At 43.0% G+C, this 24,947-nt stretch overlaps 1 protein-coding gene across 2 annotated transcripts in view; it reads left to right on the top strand.

The window, feature by feature from the left end:
- The window catches only part of LOC311149085 (leptin receptor-like), a 61,647-nt gene that overhangs the window by 19,442 nt on the left and 17,258 nt on the right, over nucleotides 1-24,947 (top strand). Inside the window, exons 2-7 of one of the 2 annotated variants that reach the window (XM_084186194.1) lie at nucleotides 607-659; nucleotides 2,431-2,676; nucleotides 4,381-4,510; nucleotides 5,955-6,136; nucleotides 15,555-15,712; nucleotides 15,947-16,091. In XM_084186194.1, the coding sequence (XP_084042320.1) occupies nucleotides 620-659; nucleotides 2,431-2,676; nucleotides 4,381-4,510; nucleotides 5,955-6,136; nucleotides 15,555-15,712; nucleotides 15,947-16,091 (901 nt within the window). In that variant the 5' untranslated portion in view covers nucleotides 607-619. The remainder of the gene's footprint in view (nucleotides 1-606; nucleotides 660-2,430; nucleotides 2,677-4,380; nucleotides 4,511-5,954; nucleotides 6,137-15,554; nucleotides 15,713-15,946; nucleotides 16,092-24,947) is intronic. The other variant, XM_084186195.1, reaches the window with a different exon arrangement.

The following is a 24,947-nucleotide window of genomic DNA, read 5'->3' as shown; positions in this document are numbered from 1 at the left end:
AACTATTTAGGGAAGAAGCAGTCAGCTGGTATTCTGTCTATAATGGAGTGGCCAGCACAGTCACCGGATCTCAACCCTATTGAGCTGTTGTGGGAGCACCTAGTACCTACTGTAAAACACTCTCCTGTTCTCCTGTGGAACTAGTTTTGGGTTGAGTCAGCATTGGGTTGACAAGACTCTCTCTGCTTTCCTCTCTTTACTTATCTGTCTCTCAGTCTGTCTCTTATCTCATGTTCTCGCTCTATCTTTTCTTTCATTATTCACCCGTTTCTCTCTTTATTCACCTGTACATCTCTACTGATCCCCTTTCTCTCTCTTGCTCTCGCTCTCTATCTCTACCATTCCTCTTTTCATTTAAATTCCTCCCCATACCCATTTTTCTATCACTGATAGAAAATGTAAACATTTTATTTATTTCTCTCTCTCTCTCTCTCTCTCTCTCTCTCTCTCTCTCTCTCTCTCTCTCTCTCTCTCTCTCTCTCTCTCTCTCTCTCTCTCTCTCTCTCTCTCTCTCTCTCTCTCTCTCTGTCTCTCTCTGTCTCTCTCTCTCTCTGTCTCTCTCTCTCTCCTTCCCTCTCTTCCTCCTCTCTCTTTCTATCTCTGCAGGATCCTGTCTGCAATGCTGACATTCATGGTGCATATCCTCATCATCTCCCATGGTGAGTTGAGTTCCTTCCCCATTAGAAGAATCTGAACTATCTCACTGCATCCATCCACATTACCTCCCCTACAATCTCCCGTGGGCAGATTCCTTCGTGTAGACCGAGATAATCTTCCAGGACTGACTGATTGGGATGTGTGAGATCCGAGCAGCATTAGTTCCGGATTGGGTGAAGGCGGTGCTTAAACTGCTTTGCCCTTCGAGTGCATTGTGCGTGTGCCCACACGGATCATAAAGGGGGTTCTGCCTGTAATCACACAATGTCACTCACTCTAACCTGGAATAATTATAGCAAACATTTCAGCAGCAACGCCACATGTAGTTACATGTTACATATATGTTACAAAAATAAATACAAAATAATAATAAAAAAATAAAATAAAATAAACATATAGTTCCATATTGATTGAACTCAGCTGCTATTCCCTGGAACTAGGCCTACCCATGTCAGCACATACAGGACAGGGCACTTGTATTCGTACACACAGAAACACATGGCCTCTTCCCATACTATCACATCCACTACACCAGGATTTCCCAAACTCGGTCCTCGGGACCCCAAGGGGTGAATGTTTTGTTTTTTGCCCTAGCACTACACAGATGATTCAAATAATAAACAAATCATCAAGCTTTGAATCAGCTGTGTAGTGTTGTGGCAAAAAACAAAAAGTGCACCCCTTGGGGTCCCGAGGACATAGTTTGGGAAACGCTGCATTACACACTATCACACCACTAGCTACTTACAATACAGTCCATTATTGACAAAAATAAAAAGGGCTGTTGAGTGTTGCATTTCATTGGTGTGACACTGTGTGATCCAAATAGAAGTATGCTGATCACTAAGGCAAGAACCCTTCTGTAATATCTACCCCAAGCCAGCATGGTATGGGGACACTGGGAGGGAGTGTGGGTGGCTAATGGGTGGAATGAATCATGGTCTTGGAGGAGGCTGCAGAGGTTTGGTTTTGTTGGGCAGAGGGGGTCTGGTGGGTGTCATTCTCATCCCTCATACTGTATGTCTCCCCGAGGCACTGTATCCCTATGATGTGTCTTAATATTGTGTCAGTCACATTGTTTCACCTGTTGATATAGGACCATATTCAGTATTTATCCTTAAGCATATAGAATCCCTCTGGGAAAGACTGAGGTTACCAGAGTTGATTCTACCGATGTTCTCTGAACAATAGTGTTGCCTTTTTATAATACTTTGAATGATTGATCTCTTGAATCATTATGTAACGTATACGCAAGGAGTCCGGAAGCAAGTGCAGTTAGTGAGTTTAATGACGAAGAACATTGAACGATACAAAACAAGAAAAACGTTTAAACATGGAAACAAACAATATTGCCTGGTGGGTGATAACAACAGAGTGTTAAATAAAGGGGACGTAATCAGGGAGGTGATGAAGTCCAGGTGTGCCGAATGAGGCGCAGGTGTGCGTAATGAAGGTTGCCAGGTGTGCGTAAAGATGGGTTGCCAGGACCGGTGGTTAGTAGACCGGCGACATCAAGCACCGGAGAGGGGGAGCAGGTGTGGACGTGACACATTATTATCAATTAACATCAATGTCCTCCATTTAAAATGTTTTAATTCTGCCTAGGAGCAAATGCTATTGTAATGGCTGGAAATAAATATTGTGGGGATGGAATACCATGAGAAGAATCAAACCCACAACTCTTGTGTTTACCAGCATCGTCATGCCACAGCTTCTGCCCTGTGTCTGATGTCATTTTCTGTCAACCATCTTAACTTCCCGTTTCTGCCTAAGGTGTTGTGTCTGTGGAGCCTGTGCACGAATCCCCCCATGGACACCTTCTAGACCTCCCCTGGCAGACAGAGCTCTGCTGTGCCTCACCCCCAGCCCATCTTCACCAGATGAGGGAGGGAGAGGACGAAGGGTCTGCAGGGTCCAGGAGGGCACCATCTGATCCGGGACACCCACACACACCCCAGTGCCTCTTTAGGAACTCCACAAGCAAACTAGTACCTCCCCAGGAGACAAATCCCAGTGGAGGTCAGAGTCCTGCTCTGTTTTACTGACATTACATTTAGTGGGTGATAGTTCTCTCTACTAGACCTGGGCCCATATTCACAAAGCATCTTAGAGTAGCAGTGCTGAGCGAGGATCAGTTCTGGCTTTTAAATCATAATGAATAAGAGAGGGGACCTGGTCCTAGATCAGCACTCCTACTCAGAGACGCTTTGTATATACCGACTGTACACACTACCGGCTTTAGACAGAGTTATTTTCATATGAGGGGGTGAATGAATGAATAACATGTTCCCATTCACTGTGGGTTTAATTCATCTAAGTGGATCCTGAGATAACGTTGGCCAGATTCAAGGTCTATTTTTCGGAATATGACTGTCCTAATTGGGTGTGGGTTTATTCTTTATTTAACTAGGTTTGTGTGTGTGTGTGCGCGCTTGGGGTTGGTGAGTTCATACACGATATATACAAAGGTATGTGGACAACCCTTCAAATTAGTAGATTTGGCTATTTCAGCCACACCCGTTGCTGACAGGTGTATAAAATCGAGCACACCGCCATGCAATCTCCATAGACAAACATTGGCAGTAGAATGGCCTTACTGAAGAGCTCAGAGACTTTCAACGTGGCACCGTCATAGGATGCCACCTTTCCAACAAATCAGTTCATCAAATTTCACCCCTGCTAGAGCTGCCCCGGTCAACTGTAAGTACTGTTATTGTGAAGTGGAAACGTCTAGGAACAACAACGGCTCAGCCGCGAAGTGGCAGGCCACACAAGCTCACAGCATGGGACCGCCGAGTGCTGAAGCGTGTAGCGCGTAACAATCGTCTGTCCTCGGTTGCAACACTCACTACCGAGTTCCAAACTGCCTCTGGAAGCAACGACAGCACAATAACTGTTCGTCGGGAGCTTCATGAAATGGGGTTCAATGGCCAAACAGCAGCACACAAGCCCAAGATCACCATGCGCAATGCCAAGGGTCGGCTGGAGTGGCGTGAAGCTCGCCGCCATTGGACTCGGGAGCAGTGGAAACGCGTTCTCTGGAGTGATGAATCACGCTTCACCATCTGGCAGTCCGACGGATGATTCTGGATTTGGCAGATGCCAGGAGAACGCTACCTGCTCCAATGCATAATGCCAACTGTAAAGTTTGGTGTATGAGGAATAATGGTCTGGGGCTGTTTTTCATGGTTTGGGCTAGGCCCCTTAGTTCCAGTGAAGGGAAATCTTAACTATACCGCATACAATGACATTCTAGATGATTCTGTGCTTCCAACTTTGTGGCAACAATTTGGGGAAGGCCCTTTCCTGTTTCAGCATGACAATGTTCCCGTGCACAAAGCGAGGTCCATACAGAAATGGTTTGTTGAGATCGGTGTGGAAGAACTTGACTGGCCTGCACAGAGCCCTGACCTCAACACCATCGAACACCTTTGGGATAAATTGGAATGCCAACTGCGAGCCAGGCCTAATCACCCATCATCAGTGCCCAACCTCTCAAGTCCCCACAGCAATGTTCCAACATCTAGTGGAAAGCCTTCCCAAAATGTGGAGGCTGTTATAGCAGATAAGGGGGGACCAACTCCATATTAATGCCCATGATTTTGGAGTGAGATGTTTGACGAGCAGGTGTCCACATACTTTTGGTCATGGAGTGTAGATTGGGTTTTACAGCGACCAGACAGACAGTGTTGATGCAAACATGCTAATTGAATCTCTCTCCAGCCACCTGTTGGGACATCCTGTGTTGTGTTGATGAGTCCTGGGAAAATGTAATATGTGATCTAAAGCACCGCGCCACTTCTTCAGACACCTCCACTCCTGGGTCGGTGACAATTTGCTTGCGGCGCTTGGTGTGAGTATCAAGTTCAATTTAAAGTAACAGTCCAGTGTTACCAGATTTCTAATAAATATGACCTATAATTAATTACATTATGAGTGAAATAGTTTTCCTTCCAAAAATGGGTAATTAAGTATGTTAAAAGGCAGCTTTTCTGTGATGGAATGGTGTGGGCGTACCCCAACAACAGAATGGTGTGGGCGTATACCGGTCATTAAAAAATATTCATGCGAGTAGACCGCTGAATGGCCAGCTCATCCTCCTCAGGAGGATGACATCATCCTCTATGAATAAATAGCAAGCATTTTTGAAACGGTCAATTTGAGATACAAGATGGAGGTGGGGGTTTTAAAGGTTTTTTATTCAATTTATGCTTTGGCCACGAATACGAATATAGGATGAGTCAACAATATTACTTGGGTATGAGTTAACAGAATATTAACTTTTAAAAGTGAGTTTTTCACTGATCAGTTACTTTAACCTGCTGCTATTGTCTAGAGTCTCTCTCTCCTCTCCCATTCTGTTTGTTATTCCTGTCTAGTTTTGGCCCAAATACCTGCCTGAGGCGATAAGAGCACAGGTGGATGTCTGAGCTGTGTGTTTGTGTGTTTGTTTGTGTGTGTGTGTGTGTGTGTGTGTGTGTGTGTGCTATGAGCCTATTCATCTCACAGATCAGGGTTAAGCATGTGTGTGTAAGTTAATCTACTGGGGAGCAGGTAGCAGACCGATTATTGGCTGTGTGATAACACACCAGCACCAGGATAACTGGGATTGCTGGCACTGTGCTAAACAGACAACAAGAACACACTACTTTTGTCACTCAATAAGCCTTTGATACAGTCATACAAACGCGATAATCTTGTTCCATACTCAAACAATATATAAATTGTGTTTGATGTTTTAATGTTTGAATAGTTCAATGTCAACTTGTCATTCAATCAAATGTATCAGTAGTTGTCACAAAGGCTGGGTTAACACAGGTAGCCCAATTGTGATATTTTGCCAATAATTGGTCTTTTGGCCAATCAGATCAAATCTTGTGCCTATAATTGGGGGAAAAGATCAGAATCGGGCTGCATGTGTAAATGCAGCCAAAGTGTTTTTACTTGTTCATTTCTTTCATGTGGATTGCACCTAGCCTGGTCTCAGATGTTTGTGCAAACATTTCAAACATGGCATGACAAGGAATTTGACATGATAGCACAAACAGATCTGGGACCAGGCTAGGTTGCACCCTGACCTGTGCTTTGACTATGATTTCCACACTACACTAGCCTCTTATCTTTACTGTATGAACATATATTTATTTAGGCTGGCATTTGTGATGAGAACATGACTGCGTCCCAAATGGCACCCTATTCCCTATGTAGTGCATTACTTTATAGGGAATACCGTGCATTTGGGACACAGATCATGTCCTCATCTGGTTAAGTAAATAAATGTCTCCTGTCTATTTCAGATCACAGCCTGACAGAGAGGTAAACACCATGCATGGGACTAACAGCATGGACTGTGTGGGAGAAGATTCCATCACCTGTTCTATCGATCTCCTCGCGGTCAGCAGTATCGTCGTGGTAACAGCCAACGTGTCCAACACCACAGCAGGTCCCCCGGTGATTCTCATCGTCCCTCCGCGTCTCGGTAAGGAGTGGTAAATACATCTGATCCCTCTACCCTCTTGTCTGAAGATGATAGAGGATGTTAATTGCTTTAATGGCCAGGTGGCTTATATATCTGGACCTCATAATCAGAGGCTAATGGATATTAGTTAAAGGAATAATCCTGTCCCAAAAAATGTGTTTCATTAGTCCACTGTTGATACAGTCCCAAAATGTTTCGCTTGTCAGCAATCAAGTTTTCAAGATATAGAACTTACAAAAAGCTAATTGTGATGCATCATCATGATGATGTGGCAAGTGACAATTTGCTTTAGTTTTTGATAGTTTTTTGTGTTGATTATTCCTTTAACCTTTTCACGCGTGAGTTCCAAATATATCTAACGGTCGCCCCAGAGTGAGTTTTTTAATGAGCATGATGTCAGAATGCACCCACTGTTCCAAAATGTGATTGTTACGCAACAGGACAGTTAACCTGCACTGCCCACAAACCAAGACACACGCTGCCTGCTAGTTATTTATAGGCTGTATTTCAACTTGTCAATTTACAATTATTTTCTTAGAAGTTGTATTTTCTAACAACAGTTTTAATTGATGTGTGTTCATTAATTCACATAGAAGTAGCTCATTTCATTGTTGCAGACAATTTATGTTTGAGGCTTTACTGAACCGGACAAACTTCTCTCTTCGATGAGAGCCCAAGCACTTCACCAATGTTTCCCCAGATCAAGTATGCAGACATTTGCGCAGTCTTGCACAAACTTTTTCCCTCTGGCACATTTTCTGTCTTGCGCTCGCATTGCCTTCATTGTTGTTTTCCTTACAAATAATAACTTTGGACATGTGTACTTTCCTATAAAAGTAAGTGCCTTATTTTCTGTATATCGTGTTGTCGTTTCTACTTTATCATACAGTATGTATGTATGTGTGTATGGAGCATAATGTATTTACTGTTTTATTCACGTTTTCAAGTACTGGTGACAAATCATGCATTACGATTTTTAGATTGTAATGGACACATATGATGTGTGTAAAATACTTTTTGGAGGTTGTGTCAGCTAATGCTAAGCTATTTGCCAGCTATTTGTGTTGACATTATACAATGCATTATGGGTGTCACGTAAACATCTGTCAGACCAAAGATATTATAACAAATGAGGTGAGGGATGATACACTCATCTTTCAAGTGTGAATGATAGTAGACGACACACCCCCTTCAACATGCATACTGCAAACAGACCAAACTCATGGCAGCGCACACAAACTACCCATTGATTTTTAGAAAGTGTTTTACTCAATTATTTAGATCAATGGTGAGCTCACCCGTGACGTGATACATTTTAAATAGTAATTTCTATTAGCTAATTCATATTATGGTTTCTGTCAACTGAAAGTTAGCTAAATATGACAGCTTGTGTTAGGTCACTATTTTCTCAGTAAGTGCTAGGACTAATGTAGCCTACAGTTTCCGGTTTGGATGATTGTGTTATGCTGTCGCCACTTCTGTGAATATCTGAACATTGCATCCAAAAATAAACTGGTCACATTCAGGACATAACATTGTAAGGACTGTGCTTGTGAAAATTGCGTCAATCGATTCTGGACGTTCTAAATAAGCGCTCTAATCACACCAGTTTGAGCGTACACTGCAGGGACCACTGTGGAATGATCATACCCCTGTGTTGGTATGCCTCCAAGGTTAAAGCGCAACTGAAGGCAATAAAAAACTTATCTGGTAGAAAGCGCCCTATGTGGCATCGATATTAGTCAGAAACATTTATTCTGGTGCCAAAATGTACTACAAAGTGTAAATAGGATAATTTTGTTCATAAAACTGTCCAAAACAGAGTTTTGTAAGTGAGTTCGTCATGACTTACTTGAGGGTTGGGTTTTGATTTCGACAATGCTCACTTGCCCACTAACACAGGATACACAGTTGGGGTGATTGCGCTCTAACCAATCATACCGCAGAACACAGAGACAGTGAGACAGACCTGCCCATCAGCACAGTGGATCTGACTTTGTTTACATAAGACAACACATTGTAAAAAAATGCACTTGAGAAATAGTACACCCAACACCTTTGCTATATGTTAAATTGCGCGACTAAAACCTGAAATTAATTACACATTACTTGAGTTATCTTAGATTCATTCTGACTATTTTTAGGAAGTAATACTGGCTTTGTTCCTATGGTGTCTCATGCGGGACAAACATCAGTAACTGGAACATCAAACCACATCCCCAAGACTGAAATTGTATTTTTCTTAACGAGCAACAGAGAAACACGTGGAATCTGTTCGTTCAGTCGCTCTTTAACTTTATGCCAAGTACCAGCGTGCTGCCTGGCAGGCTGGCACTGTTTATTATGTAGGCTTACGGTATCTAGGGAGCCATTTGGACCATAGTGAAACTAGGGAGTTATTGACTAAGGGTTAAAGACCAGTGAGGATGACCAGTGAGGATGATTATTAATGTAATAATAAGAGATATCTTTCATAGGAATTATGAGAAAGTTGTAGATATGTTGTAGATACAAAGACCTTTATGTAATCACACACAGAGTTTGCAGAAGAGGATGCGTCTACTAACTTTAGGAGCGCAGAGCTTATATAATGTGTGTACAGTGTAGTGACTGTAGTGGGCACCTTCAGTAGGTCTTATAGCAGCGTCCCTTTGGGAATTCCAGGCAGGCTGAGGTTAGTGTTTACTGTGATCCCAGAAACCATGGTGATGAGCTGGAGATCTCTCCAGTGATGGGACACACATGCTGTGTTTGCACAATCAGAGCTCTTTGTGGCATTATTGGCGAATGGAACATTGTTTAGATACATTTATTGTAGCTATTATCCACATACTACAGTACATGAAGAGGATGCATACACTGAGTGTACAAAATATTAAGAACACCTGCTCTTTCCATGACATAGACTGAGCAGGTGCATCCAGGTGAAAGCTATGTCCATTATTGATTTCACTTGTTAAATCCACTTCAATCAGTGTAGATGAAGGGGAGGAGACAGGTTAAGAAGGATTTTTAAGCCTTGAGACAATTGAGACATGGATTGTGTATGCGTGCCATTCACAGGGTGAATGGGCAAGACAAAATATTTAAGTGCCTTTAAACGGGGTATGTCAAGAACTGCAACGCTGCTCAACAGTTTCCCGTGTGTATCAAGAATGGTCCACCCCCCAAAGGACATTCAGCCAACTTCACACATCTGTGGGAAGCATTGGAGTCAACATGTGCCAGCATCCCTGTGGAACGCATGACACCTTGTAGAGTCCATGCCCCGACGAATTGAGGCTGTTCTGAAGGCAAAAGGGGGTGCAACTTAACCTTTTGACATGTACCAACAAACGGATGTGATCATTCTACAGTGGTCCCTGCAGCGGACTCTCAAGCCGGTGTGATTAGAACACTTATTTAGAACGTCCAGTCTCGATTGACGCAACAGTCAGCATTTGAGCTAGCCACACTGTTTTTTCACAGAAACATTTTGCACAAACACAGTCCTTACAAAGTTATATCCTGAATGTGACCAGTTTATTTTTTGGATGCAATGTTCAGACATTCACAGAAGTAGCGACAGCATAGACAATCATCCAAACTGGAAAATGTAGGCTACATTAGTCCTAGCGCAAACTGAGGAAAGATTGACATAACAAAAGCGGTCATATTTAGATAACTCTCGGCTGACAGAAACCACAATATGAATTAGCTAATAGCAATTACTATTTATAATTCATCACATCATGGGTGAGCTCACCATTGATCTAAATAATTGAGTAAAACACTTTCTAGAAATCGAAAGTAATCCGACGATGGGTAGCTTGTGCTCGCTGCCATGTTTTTTCGTGTCAACCAAAGATAATAAGAGGAGATAAGATGAGTTTGGTCTGTTTGCAGTATGCATGTTGAAGGGGGTGTGTCGTCTACGATCATTCACTTCCGGAAGTTTACCCTTCACCTCATTATAACATCTTTGGTCTGACAGACGTTTACGTGACACCCAAAATGCATTGTATGATGTCAACAAACATGGCGCCACACATAGCTGGCAAATAGCTTAGCATTAGCTCAAAATAATCAGTAGACCTTCAAATGAATAAAACTGTAAATACATTATGCTCCATACATACAAAACATACATACATACAAACTGTATGATAAAGTAGAAACGACAACACGATATACAGAAAATAAGGCACTTACTTTGACAGGAATGAACACATGTCCAAAGTTATTATTTGTAAGGAAAACAACAATGAAGACAATGCGAGAGCCAGCCAGAAAATGTTCCAGGGGGAAAAAGTTTGTGCTAGACTGCGCAAATGTCTGCACACTTGATCTGGGGAAACATTGGTGAAGACATGCTTGGGCTCTCCTCGAAGAGAGAAGTTTGTCCGGCTTAGTAAAGCCTAAAACGTAAATTGTCTGCAACACTGAAATGGGCTACTTCTATGTGAATTAATGAGGAGGCGGAACACACCTCAATTCAAACTGTTGTTAGAAAATAAAACTTGTTAGAAAATAATTTAAAATGTACTAGTTGAAACATAGCCAATAGATAGATTAGCAGGCAGCGTGTGTTAACTGTCCTGTTGCGTAACAATCACATTTTGGAACAGTGAGTGCATTCTGACATCACGTGCATAAAACAACTCACGCTTTGGCGACCGTTAGAGATATTTGGAACTCACATGTGAAAAGGTTAATATTAGGAAGGTGTTCCTAATGTTTTGTACACTCAGTGTATATTGCCTTATTAGTCATGTTCTCAATGATTTTGACCAGAGGTTATGGTTCCTATTAGTAGGTCTGCTATCTTACATCACAAGCAGATCATACGTAGCTACATGCATCTCAATATTTGTATAGTGCTGTTTCAAAGTTCTACGCCACAGAGAGAGCATCAAATCAAGAGAGACAGGAATAAACCGCTGGAATATCAGTAGGGCCAAATTAAGCAGCAAAGTAGGAAGCAGGAAATCCACCTGCTTATCAGCTTCAAGGAGAGTTTGCTCCCCTCACCTTTATAGGAGTAATGAATGTGCGAGCAGTATGTCAGATGTGCTGTTTTTGCTCATATAGGGTGCTATTCTGACTTGAGATTCTCGCCCCTTCACTCAAAATGTTCTATCAACGTCAATGCATGATTTGTGTGAAAGTCTGAGTTGCCCGTATGTATCTCCCTTGCATACAGTGCATTCGGAAAGTATTCAGACCCCTTCACCTTTCCCTCATTAATCTACACACAATACCCCATAATGACAAAGCGAAAACAGGTTTGTTGCAAATTTATATAAAAAAATTAACAACAGAAATACCTTATTTACATAAGTATTCAGACCCTTTGCTATGAGACTCGAAATTGAGCTCAGGTGCTTCCTGTTTCCATTGATCATCCTTGAGATGTTTCTACAACTTGATTGGAGTTCCACCTGTGGTAAATTCAATTGATTGGACATGATTTGGAAAGGCACACACCTGTCTATATAAGGTCCCACAGTTGACAGTGCATGTCAGATTAAAAACCAAGCCATGAGGTCGAAGGAATTGTCAGAGACAGGATTGTGTCGAGGCACAGATCTGGGGAAGGGTACCAAAACATTTCTGCAGCATTGAAGGTCCCCAAGAACACAGTGGCCTCCATCATTCTTAAATGGAAGAAGTTTGGAACCACTAAGACTTCCTAGAGCTGGCCGCCCGGCTAAACTGAGCAATCAGGGGGAGAAGGGCCTTGGTCAGGGAGGTGACCAAGAACCCGATGGTCACTCTGAGCTCCAGAGTTCCTCTGTGGAGATGGGAGACCCTTCCAGAAGGACAACCATCTCTACAGCACTCCACCAATCAGGCCTTTATGGTAGAGTGGCCAGACGGAAGCTGCTTCTCAGTTAAAGGCACATGACAGCCCGCTTGGCGTTTGCCAAACGGCACCTAAAGGACTCTCAGACCATGAATGCCAAGCGTCACGTCTGGAGGAAACCTGGCACCAACCCTACGGTGAAGCATGGTGGTGGCAGCATCATGCTGTGGGGTTGTTTTTCAGTGGCGGGGACTGGGAGACTAGTCAGGATCGAGGGAAAGGTGAATGGAGCAAAGTACAGAGAGATCCTTGATGAAAACCTAATCCAGAGTACTCAGGACCTCAGAATGGGGCGAAGGTTCACCTTCCAACAGGAAAACAACCCTAAGCACACAGCCAAGACAACGCAGGAATGGCTTCGGGACAAGTATCTGAATGTCCTTGAGTGGCCCAGCCAGATACCGGACTTGAACCTGATCGGACATCTCTGGAGAGACCTGAAAATAGCTTTGTAGCGATGCTCCCCATCCAACCTGACAGAACTCTGCAGAGAAGAATGGGAGAAACTCCCCAAATACAGGTGTGCCAAGCTTGAAGCGTCATACCCAAGAAGAATTGAGGCTGTAATCGATGCCAAAGGTGCTTCAACAAAGTACTGAGTAAAGGGTCTGAATACTTTGATATTTCTGTTTTTTATTTGTAATAAATTGGCAAGCATTTCTATAAACCTTTTTTGCTTTGTCATTATGGGGTATTGTGTGTAGATTGATGATGGGAAAAGACAATTTAATCAATTTTAGAATGAGGCTGTAACGTAACAAAATGTGGAAAAAGTCAAGGCGTCTGAATACTTTCCGAATGCACTTTATATCAAGGCTGAATAGTCCCCTTAGTGTCCAACCAACATGAAGGGAATTGCCATTAATTCCCTAATCTACAGTAAAAAGTTATTTCACATTCACAGGCTGTTTATTAAGACATGAATGTCTGAGAGTGATAATGTATTTAATAATGAAACAGAAATGAAAAAAAGATAATGCTGATTACTCCATTCTCTCTTTCTGTTGGCTAGGCGGTGACATTGTCATTATGATACTCAATTATCCCCCCTGCCAACCATCATCAACTCGTCTCATAACAATGACACGTCTCGTTTCCATTTCATTTGATGGGTTACAAACAACGCCTGTGTCAAGTCAATCACTGGGATTAAACACAAACAACTCTAATGAACAAAGTAGTTTAAATACCAGGCAGAGAAATATGTTTAATTGTCAACTTAAAAGCTGTTTAAATACCAGGAAGACAGTGTTGTGTTCGAGACCACCTAAAGTGAGACCGATTCAAGACCGGGGGGGGGGGGGGGGGGGGGTGCAGTGTTGTATTTTGAAACAAGCTTGAATAAGCTAAGTAGCCAATAGGCAGAGTGTAGAATGATTTGTCTGATTCTCTGTAATAATGGTATGGAAATAATAATGCATTTTATTTTGTAAAGTGTTTTTTTTGTATCAAACAACAACATTCAGTCACCTCCTTGTCTGAAGGACAAGTGGCTAAACAGGTTAATGTCACGCCCTGCATGTTTTTTTCAAAAGTCTCATGGAATGTAGTCCTACATTGAACACCACACATTGGCTGCTACTGTAGGCTGAACGATAGAACAGCTATTTCCATGTTAAAATGTTATAGGATGCATTTTTGTCCATTGTTTTTGATGGTAGGCCACTCTGGTAGGCCTACATTATGATCAAATAGCCACAGTAGCCTACTTGACCACTGTTGAAACTAACTTAAAGCCGGTACAGCCTCAGTGTTCACAGTAAACGCGCACCGGAAGTTGCCCAGAATTTACACAATGTTAAAGTTTGCGCTCAGCAAAGGTTAGAGGGAACATTGTGTAGGAGTATTGAATGGAATTACGATGATTATGTCTCATAGTTTGGAGGATGGTGATGATGCCCTTGTTAACAATCATGAATCATGATGATGATTATTTATCTAGTACAGTGGGGAAAAAAAGTATTTAGTCAGCCACCAATTGTGCAAGTTCTCCCACTTAAAAAGATGAGAGGCCTGTAATTTTCATCATAGGTACACGTCAACTATGACAGACAAATTGAGAAAAAAAATTCCAGAAAATCACATTGTAGGATTTTTAATGAATTTATTTGCAAATTATGGTGGAAAATAAGTATTTGGTCACCTACAAACAAGCAAGATTTCTGGCTCTCACAGACCTGTAACTTCTTCTTTAAGAGGCTCCTCTGTCCTCCACTTGTTACCTGTATTAATGGCACCTGTTTGAACTTGTTATCAGTATAAAAGACACCTGTCCACAACCTCAAACAGTCACACTCCAAACTCCACTATGGCCAAGACCAAAGAGCTGTCAAAGGACACCAGAAACAAAATTGTAGACCTGCACCAGGCTGGGAAGACTGAATCTGCAATAGGTAAGCAGCTTGGTTTGAAGAAATCAACTGTGGGAGCAATTATTAGGAAATGGAAGACATACAAGACCACTGATAATCTCCCTCGATCTGGGGCTCCACGCAAGATCTCACCCCGTGGGGTCAAAATGATCACAAGAACGGTGAGCAAAAATCCCAGAACCACACGGGGGGACCTAGTGAATGACCTGCAGAGAGCTGGGACCAAAGTAACAAAGCCTACCATCAGTAACACACTACGCCGCCAGGGACTCAAATCCTGCAGTGCCAGACGTGTCCCCCTGCTTAAGCCAGTACATGTCCAGGCCTGTCTGAAGTTTGCTAGAGTGCATTTGGATGATCCAGAAGAGGATTGGGAGAATGTCATATGGTCAGATGAAACCAAAATAGAACTTTTTGGTAAAAACTCAACTCGTCATGTTTGGAGGACAAAGAATGCTGAGTTGCATCCAAAGAACACCATACCTACTGTGAAGCATGGGGGTGGAAACATCATGCTTTGGGGCTGTTTTTCTGCAAAGGGACCAGGACGACTGATCCGTGTAAAGGAAAGAATGAATGGGGCCATGTATCGTGAGATTTTGAGTGAAAACCTCCTTCCATTAGCAAGGGCATTGAAGATGAAACGTGGCTGGGTCTTTCAGCATGACAATGATCCCAAACACACCGCCCGGGCAACGAAGGAGTGGCTTCGTAAGAAGCATTTCAAGGTCCTGGAGTGGCCTAGCCAGTCTCCAGATCTCAACCCCATATAAAATCTTTGGAGGGAGTTGAAAGTCTGTGTTGCCCAGCGACAGCCCCAAAACATCACTGCTCTAGAGGAGATCTGCATGGAGGAATGGGCCAAAATACCAGCAACAGTGTGTGAAAACCTTGTGAAGACTTACAGAAAACGTTTGACCTGTGTCATTGCCAACAAAGGGTATATAACAAAGTATTGAGAAACTTTTGTTATTGACCAAATACTTATTTTCCACCATAATTTGCAAATAAATTCATTAAAAATCCTACAATGTGATTTTCTGGATTTTTTTTCTCATTTTGTCTGTCATAGTTGACCTGTACCTATGATGAAAATTACAGGCCTCTCTCATCTTTTTAAGTGGGAGAACTTGCACAATTGGTGGCTGACTAAATACTTTTTTTCCCCACTGTATGTATTGGTTGTATGTGTGTTATACAGGGAAACCAAGCCCACCACTGAACCTAACACACACCCAGACCGCAGAGGGAGAGTTGGTTCTGAGCTGGAGCAACCCACAGCCCTATGCCAGCCCTGTCCCACTGAGCCACGAGGTCCGATACGTTACCTCCCACAACACCTCTAACCCCAACTGGAAGGTAAAAACACACTGGCCTCAGAGCAAACACAACATCTAAGTACAGGTCTTACAGCAAATTCAGATACAGACAAACATTATTTATCAGAGAACAAGAGCAAACACGTTAAGGGAGAGTCTTCAGACCACTCATATTTTATTCAGTCATCACAATGGCATTTTGTATTTGTGTCAAATTCTGCATTTGCAGGTAGAATAACATCTTGTCTTTCCCTCCCCTATTCCTCTTGCTCAGCATGTGGAGGTGACTGGAGACCAGTGGGTGTCTTTGACTGGACTGAGGGCAGGTCTGCACAACATTGTACAGATCCGCTCTCACCACCCTGTTGTGCCCCACCTGTGGAGTGACTGGAGCCAGCCACACCGCATCGACCTGGAAGGTAAGACCTGCACAGAAATATCCTAAACATACAGTTAACTTATAATTGTAGTCATTTATAAGACGCTCTTCTAGAGCACGGCGCTTGTAACGCTAAGGTAGTGGGTTCGATCCCCGGGACCACCCATACACAAAAAAAAAGATTGTATGCACGCATGACTGTAAGTCGCTTTGGATAAAAGCGTCTGCTAAATGGCATATTTATTTATTTATTTATTGCTTACAGGAGCAATTAGGGTTAAGTGCCTTGTTCAAGGGCACATCAACAGATTATTCACTTAGTCGGCTCAGGGATTCGAACCAACAACCTTTCGGTTATTGGCCCAACGCTCTTAACCGCTAGGCTACCTTCCGCCATACTCCACTCACATCTACCTGCAGAGTAACACCTCTGCCTTGCCCTACTGACGTACAATAAACATACAGATATTCAGATATATTCCCCTCACATACAGTATACTGCACAGTAAAACCTCTGGCTGTACAGCAATGTACACATATGCTAAGCTTTACCGTTTGCCTTAACAAAACATCTACAGTAACTTAGAAGGTGGTTACTGGCAAGCAAAAACAAGCTTTTCTACATTCCAGATCATCTAACAGGGTTATAGGCAGTGTACATCTAGGGTTGGCTTTCCCACTGTCTTTTGTCCCGGGTTTAGTATTGAGCGTGACATGTAGGTATATGAAAGAAGATGTTTTAAATGGACAGCTACTACCTGCACTCAAGTCTATTTACCTCCCTCTACTGCTCCCGCTCGTCTATAGAAGCCTGATTGAATGTTCTGAAATTGACACAGTAGGAGTGAGAGAGTCTGCAGGTGAGCTACTCTGGCACAAAGGCATCAACACTCGAGTCACATCTCTAGATGGTAGCTAGTTGCTTGTTATTCCAGTAAACTAAAAGTATGCTTCCCAAATGGGACCTATTCCCTACATAGTGCATTACTTTTGGTCAAAAGTAGTGCACTTTATAGGGAATAGGGTGCTATTTGTTCCAGTAAACCCACTGGGCACACACTTTTTTATTTATTATTTTATTTCACCTTTATTTAACCAGGTAAGCCAGTTGAGAACAAGTTCTCATTTACAACTGCAACCTGGCCAAGATAAAGCAAAGCAGTGCGATAAAAACAACAACACAGAGTTACATATGGGGTAAACAAAACATAAAGTCAAAAATACAACAGAAAATATATATACAGTGTGTGCGAATGTCGTAAATTATGGAGGGAAGGCAATAAATAGGCCATAGTGCAAAATAGTTACAATTTCGTATTAACACTGGAATGATAGATGTGCAAAAGATGATGTGCAAATAGAGATACTGGGGTGCAAATTAGCAAAATAAATAACAATATGGGAATGAGGTAGTTGGATGGGCTAATTACAGATGGGCTGTGCACAGGTGCATTGATCGGTAAGCTGCTCTGACAACTGACGCCTAAAGTTAGTGAGGGAGATAAGAGTCTCCAGCTTCAGAGATTTTTGCAGTTCGTTCCAGTCATTGGCAGCAGAGAACTGGAAGGAATGGCGGCCGAAGGAGGTGTTGGCTTTGGGGATGACCAGTGAGATATACCTGCTGGAGCGCAGACTACGGATGGGTGTTGCTATGGTGACCAGTTAGCTAAGATAAGACGGGGATTTGCCTAGCAGTGATTTATAGATGACCTGGAGCCAGTGGGTTTGGCGACGAATATGTAGTGAGGACCAGCCAACAAGAGTGTACAGGTCACAATGGTGGGTAGTTGTCAGGGTATCTGATGCGGATGTGGTGCGGAATCAAGTGCAGGACACAGGAGCTAAGTCAAACCAGTCTTTACTTGAAAAGACAAAAGAACAAACGGGTCTAACCAACCCGGAGGCGAACAATACGCAACAGTGCGTAAAACACAAAACCGACTGCGCACGAAAACAACAGTGCGACGGTAACACTAGCGACTGGCAAAAAGTGAACAGCACCAACAGACAGGTGAAACCAATTACACACAACACATGACAGAAACAACGAGAACTTATAGGACACATAATCAACACCAAACATGAACAGGTGTACCAAACAGACCAAACCAAACAAACATCGAAAACAAAGAACGGCGGCAGCTAGTACTCCGGAGACGACGACCGCCGAAGCCTGCCCGAACAAGGAGGAGGAGCAGCCTCGGCCGAAACCGTGACAGTAGTATATGGGGCTTTGGTGACAAAACGGATGGCACTGTGATATACTACATCCAATTTGCTGAGTATAGTGTTGGAGGCTATTTTGTAAATGACATCGCCGAAGTCAAGGATCGGTAGGATAGTCAGTTTTGCGAGGGCATGTTTGGCAGCATGAGTGAAGGAAGCTTTGTTGCGAAATAGGAAGCCGATTCTAGATCTAACTTTTGATTGGAGATGCTTAATGTGAGTCTGGAAGGAGAGTTTACAGTCTAACCAGACACCTAGGTATTTGTAGTTGTCCACATACTCTAGGTCAGACCCGCTGAGAGTAGTGATTCTAGTCGGGTGGGCGGGTGCAAGCAGCGTTCGGTTGAAGAGCATGCATTTAGTTTTACTAGTGTTTAAGAGCAGTTGGAGGCTACGGAAGGAGTGTTGTATGGCGTTGAAGCTCGTTTGGAGGTTTGTTAACACAGTGTCCAATGAAGGGCCAGATGTATACAAAATGGTGTTGTCCGCATAGAGGTGGATCCGAGCGTCACCAGCAGCAAGAGCAACATCATTGATATACACAGAGAATAGAGTCGGCCCGAGAATTGAACCCTGTGGCACCCCCATAGAGACTGCCAGAGGTCCAGACAACAGGCCCTCCGATTTGACACATTGAACTCTATCTGAGAAGTAGTTGGTGAACCAGGCGAGGCAGTCATTTGAGAAACCAAGGCTATTTAGTCTGCCAATAAGAATGCGGTGGTTGACAGAGTCGAAATCCTTGGCCAGGTCGATGAAGACGGCTGCGCAGTACTGTCTTTTATCGATTGCGGTTATAATATCGTTTAGGACCTTGAGCGTGGCTAAGGTGCACCCATGACCAGCTCGGAAAGCGGATTGCATAGCGGAGAAGGTACGGTGGGATTCGAAATGGTCGGTGATCTGTTTGTAACTTGGCTTTCAAAAAGTTTCGAAAGGCAGGGCAGGATGGATATAGGTCTGTAACAGTTTGGATCTAGAGTGTCACTTGGTTGAATCAACATTGTTTCCACGTCATTTCAATAAAATTACGTTGAACCAACGTGGAATAGAAGTTCAATTGATGTCTGTGCCTGTGAGAACTAAAACAGAATGAGTTATATCTTCTTCGTCCCTTCAAAGTTTTGTTATTTTGGTGATACAGTGGCATTTGTTTTAGAGAGAGTCGTGGAGGACAAATGTCTCATCAATTGTCTTGTGTGTGTGTTTGGTGTAGTGTGGTGCGGTGCGGTGTGTGATTCAACTATTGACCTCTATTATCTCCAAGGGGAGATAGGGTGCAATACCTGAACACCAACACAAACCAATTAAACTTGCTAATCTGCATATGTTATGTAGGAAGCAGAGTTGAGAGGTTAGAGGTCAGAGGTTATCTCCAGGGTCAGTGACTGTTCACCCATGATTAAAACAAAATAATAAGCCTTTTCCCTAGCACACTGTCTGACAATGCACAGCACCTTTAGAGGATACTTTTTAATGAGAAGTCATAAATCATCTGTGGTTGATAGATTGTGTGGGCACGAACACACCTAGCTAAAGTATGGAGAATGGGATGGGTCTGTACCTGCTGCATACTGTACTGTTAGAGATGATGGATGACTCATAGATATGCATTGTATTTCCATGCACTCAATATACCCTGGATTACTAAGCAAACAGATTTGGTTTGTAAACGCGGGATGTTTGAACTGTGAAGTTAACGAATGAAATGTGAAATATGAGGACAAGATCAGAATGGAGCAGGGTGGAGATGAGGGAGCCAGATTGTTCTTCATCAAAGGGCTGATTAGCATTTTAGTGTAGTGTAGTTCATCTCTCTCTCTCTCTCTCTCTCTCTCTCTCTCTCTCTCTCTCCTCTCTCTCTCTCTCTCTCTCTCTCTCTCTCTCTCTCTCTCTCTCTCTCTCTCTCTCTCTCTCTCTCTCTCCTCTCTCTCTCTCTCTCTCTCTCTCTCTCTCTCTCTCTCTCTCTCTCTCTCTCTCTCTCTCTCTCTCAATTCAATTCAATTCAATTCAATTCGCTTTATTGGCATGACGTAACAATGTACATATTGCCAAAGCTTACTTTGGATATTTACAATATAAAAAATAAATAAAAATGAGAATCAAAAATTGTCAACGGGACAACAGTAACAACAATAACCAACGGTCAATATAACCATACATTCAACAATAACAATAATCATACAGTTGAGGACATGTGCAGGTTTATTGGTCTGTCAGACACTGTCCCTCAACTTATGGCAGGCAGCAATGTAGTGCGCTGCCAACCCACAGCTCTCTGCGTCCTCCCCCAACAGGATGGGTAGCCTATCCTCATCAGAGAGGTCTTTAAAACCTTGAATAAGGATTTCAAATTTGGGGAAATGACACTCTCTAATTGTTTTATATTTTTGACATTTTGTCAGGAAATGCAGCTCCGTCTCAGGTTCTGCTGTTGTGCAGTGGTTGCACAGCCTTTCCTCTACAGGGAGCCAGGTTTTCCTGTGTCTACCCTTCTCAATGGCAAGGCTGTGCTCACTGAGCCTGTACTTTGTCAAGGTTTTTCTAAGGTTTTGATCAGTAACCATGGTCAAATATTTAGCCATAGTGTACTGTCGATTTAGGGCCAGATAGCACTGCATTTTGCTTTGTGTTTGTGCTTGTGTTTCCCAATAAGCAATGTAGTTTTGTTTTGACTGTGTTGTAATTTGGTTTATTCTGATTGATTGGATGTTCTGGTCCTGAGGCTTCAGTGTGTTAGTAGAACAGGTTTGTGAACTCAGCCCCAGGACCAGCTGGATGAGGGGACTCTTTTCTTTGCTCAGCTCTTGGCATTGCAGGGCTTGGTAATGATATGAGAGGGGGTCACTGTATTTTAGATGTTTCCAAAACTTAATTGCTCTTTTTTGAGTTTTTATTATTAGTGGATATTGGCCTAATTCTGCCCTGCATGCATTGTTTGTAGTTTTCCTCTGGACACGTAGGAGAATCTTACAGAACTCTGCATGTAGGGTTTCAATGGGGTGTTTGTCCCATTTGATGAAATCTTGTTTTGCAAGTGGACCCCACACCTCGCTGCCATAAAGTGCAATTGGTTCAATGACATATTCAATTAGTTTTAGCCAAATTTTAATAGGTATTTCAATTTGAATTTGCTTTTTAATGGCGTAGAATGCCCTGCGTGCTTTCTCTCTCAGTTCATTCACTGCCTCATTAAGGTGTCCAGTTGAGCTTATTTTTAAACCTAAGTAATTGTAGTGTGTACAGTACTCTATATATTTTGTACCAATTGAGAACTTTGGTCTAATTCCCTGAGATCTGGATCTTCTCTGGAAAATCATTATTTTAGTCTTTTTGGGGTTTACTGCCAGGGCCCAGGTCTGGCAGTACTGCTCTAGCAGGTCCAGGCTCTGCTGTAGGCCAGGTGCTGTGGGTGACAGCAGGCATAGGTCATCTGCGAAGAGTAGGCATTTAACTTCTGAATTGTGGAGACTAACACCAGGGGCTGAGGATTTTTCTAGAATAGTGGCCAATTCGTTAATGTAAATATTGAAGAGTGCAGGGCTCAGATTGCAACCCTGACGAAGGCCCCGCCCCTGGTTAAAGAATTCTGTCCTTTTCTTACCAATTTTAATGCTGCACGTATTGCCAGTATACATTGATTTAATTATGTCATATGTTTTACCCCCTACACCACTTTCAATAACTTTGTAGAACAGTCCTGTATGCCAAATAGAATCAAATGCTTTTTGGAAGTCGATAAAGCAAGTGTATATTTTGGTATTATTTTGGTGGACATGTTTATCTATCAGGGTGTGTAAGGTGTAAATATGATCAGTTGTGCGATGTTTTGGTATAAATCCAATTTGGCTTTTACTCAAGACATTGTGCTTATTAAGGAAGTTTAGAACTCTTACATTGATGATACTACAGAAAACCTTCCCCAGGTTACTGTTCACACAAATGCCTCTGTAATTGTTAGGGTCAAATTTGTCTCCATTCTTAAAGATTGGGGTTATGAGTCCTTGATTCCAGATGTCAGGGAAATAACCTACACTCAGGATCAAATTAAACAATTTTAATATAGCCAATTGAAATTTTGCACTAATGAGTTTGAGCATTTCATTTAGGATGCCATCAGGTCCGCAGGCTTTTTTAAATTTGAGAGCCTGAAGTTTCTTATAGAGCTCCTGGTCAGTAATTGGGGAGTCCAATGGGTTTTGATTGTCCTTTATAGCTTTTTCTAATCCATTCAACTTCTCATGGATTTGGCGTTGTTCTGCGTTTGTGTCAATTTGAACGGTGTTGTAGAGTGTTTTGAAATGGGTTGTCCATATGTCACCATTTTGTATTGCTAATTCCTCTTGTTTAGATTTTTTTAGTTTTTTCCAATTTTGCCAAAAGTTGTTTGTGTTTATGGACTCCTCAATTAGTGTCAGCTGCTTGCTGTTGTACTGTGCTTTTTTGGTTCTGAGTGTACGTTTATAGAGTTTTAAAGTCTCACAGTAATGAAGGCGTAATTCACCATTATTTGAGTCTCTGTGCTTTTGGTTGGATAGTGTTCTAAGTTTTTTCCTTATAATTTTACAATCTGCATCAAACCAGTTGTCATCTGTGATTTTTTTAGTTTTGTTTTTTATCAATTTCAATTGTGCTTCTTTTGCCGTTTGCCTGAATATATAGTTGATGTTTCGTACTGCTAGATTGATGCCTTCTTTACTGTGAGTGAATGTGGTATCCAGAAAGTTATCTAAGAGTGTTTGGATATTTTGGTTCCAGGTTGCTTTCTGGTATTCTTCTGTGCTGTTTTGGGCCCATCTGTATGAATTTCTGATGTTGTACAGCTTACTGGGTTGTGAATGTGTGGTTGTTTCCAGGTCTGTTCTTTTGAGGAACAACGTAATTTGGCTGTGATCAGACAGAGGTGTTAGTGGCTTGACAGTGAATGAGCTGAGAGAGAAAGGGTCCATGTCTGTGATCATATAGTCTACTGTACTGTGGCCAAGAGGTGAGCAGTAGGTGAATCTCCCCAAAGAGTCCCCCCGTAACCTACCATTGACAAAGTACAGACCCAGGCTTCTACAGAGCTGCAAAAGATCCCTTCCGTTTTTGTTGACGGTGCTGTCACTGTTGTTTCTATGGGGGAGATTAAGATAGTTAGAAACAGTATGGTCTGTAATAAAGCTGTCCCCTCGTGTGCTCGTTAGATCAGGTAGTGTTCCTGTGCGCGCATTTGTGTCCCCACAGATGAGCACATTTCCCTGGGCCTGGAAATGGCACGTCTCTTCCTCGAGGGTGGGGAAGATCTCCTCTGAGTAATATGGGGATTCTGAGGGGGGGATATATATTGCGCAAAGGAACACATCTTTTCCTGTCAGTACAAGTTCTTTTTTTAGTTTTAACCAAATGTGGTATTTGCCAATTTTGAGGGGATCAATTAGATTTTGTAGTTCGGATTTGTACCAAATGATCAATCCTCCAGAGTCTCTGCCTCTATTGACAGAGCTGTGTTTCTGTGATGGCACAATGATCTCTCTGTAGCCTGTGGGACAGTGAGTGACAACGTCAGCCTTACACCATGTCTCCTGCAGAATGATGACGTCAACATCTTTCAGATTTTTGTTGAACTCCAGTGCTAAACTCTTCAGACCAAAGGTTGATGAGTTTAGACCCTGAATGTTCCACATGCTAACTGATAGTGATTTCATGTTGCAAAAAGAAGGAGTAGCAGTCAGAAACACAGTAACGATTAACTAATAAGTTGTTAAGAGCGAGATAAACAGGATATCAGCTAACATTTATTCTGTTATTCTGTTAAATATTCCTATTCATTGAACAAGTAAATTCTAGTACAATAGGTGTGTGTGTGTGTGTGTGTGTGGTGTGTGTGTGTATGCGTCCGTGTGTGTTTAGTGCAGTTTAGTGCAGATGTATTGGAGGAGCTGTTTAATCTCACTTAATCCTACAGGGTTCTCCTGTCCTCTGACGACCTCCGCGTAGCTGCGCTGGTCCTGCTGTTGGGCCCTGTGAGGTGGAGGGGGGCCAGGTCTGGGCTGTGGGACTTCCTCTCTGGTCTGGTAGGGGTGGTGGTCTGGTGCGGGATAATAGGCTGGGCCCGGTCTGGTCTGGCTAAGCCGATGGAAGTGGTGATGCTCTGGGGGTGGGTGGGGCCTGTGGGGTGCACTGGGTCTGGTGTGGCGTTGAAGGGGCCTGGGGCTCCTTGGTGGTGCAGTGGTCTGGTAGGGGTCTCTGGGTGCTCCTCTGTCCAGTACAGCATGGGGTGTTTGTCTACCAAGTGCTACGTCCTTTAGGGACTTGGCAAACATCCCTACTGTCTGCTTCCTCAGGTGGGAGTGGTCGTGTAGATGCTCTGGGGTGATTGTTGGGTGGTGAGCAATGTGTATGTTCGGGAGTAGGCCACACCCTCTGGTGATGTCAGCGTTGGCTTTCTGGATGGTACGGGGATGAAAGTCTTTGCGGGGCAGCAGAGTGGAGATGGTGATGTGGGAGTTGGGGAACCACTCAGAGGCCCTCTCTGCTACTCTGTTGACCAGGCTGCCTACTCTCTCCTGCTCCTCTCGCAGGTTGTTGGTGCCGGTGTGAATAATAATGTGGCCTGGTGTGCCAAAGTCAGGCTGGGACAGGATGTGGAGTGCATCTTGTGTTTTTGGGCACCATATTTTGCGCACCT

Source organism: Coregonus lavaretus (assembly GCF_964263955.1).
Source record: "Coregonus lavaretus genome assembly, chromosome: 21".
In the NCBI taxonomy this organism is placed as follows: Eukaryota; Metazoa; Chordata; class Actinopteri; order Salmoniformes; family Salmonidae; genus Coregonus; species Coregonus lavaretus.
The sequence above is the reverse complement of the archived record's forward strand: the minus strand, read 5'-3'. Positions and strand labels throughout refer to the sequence as shown.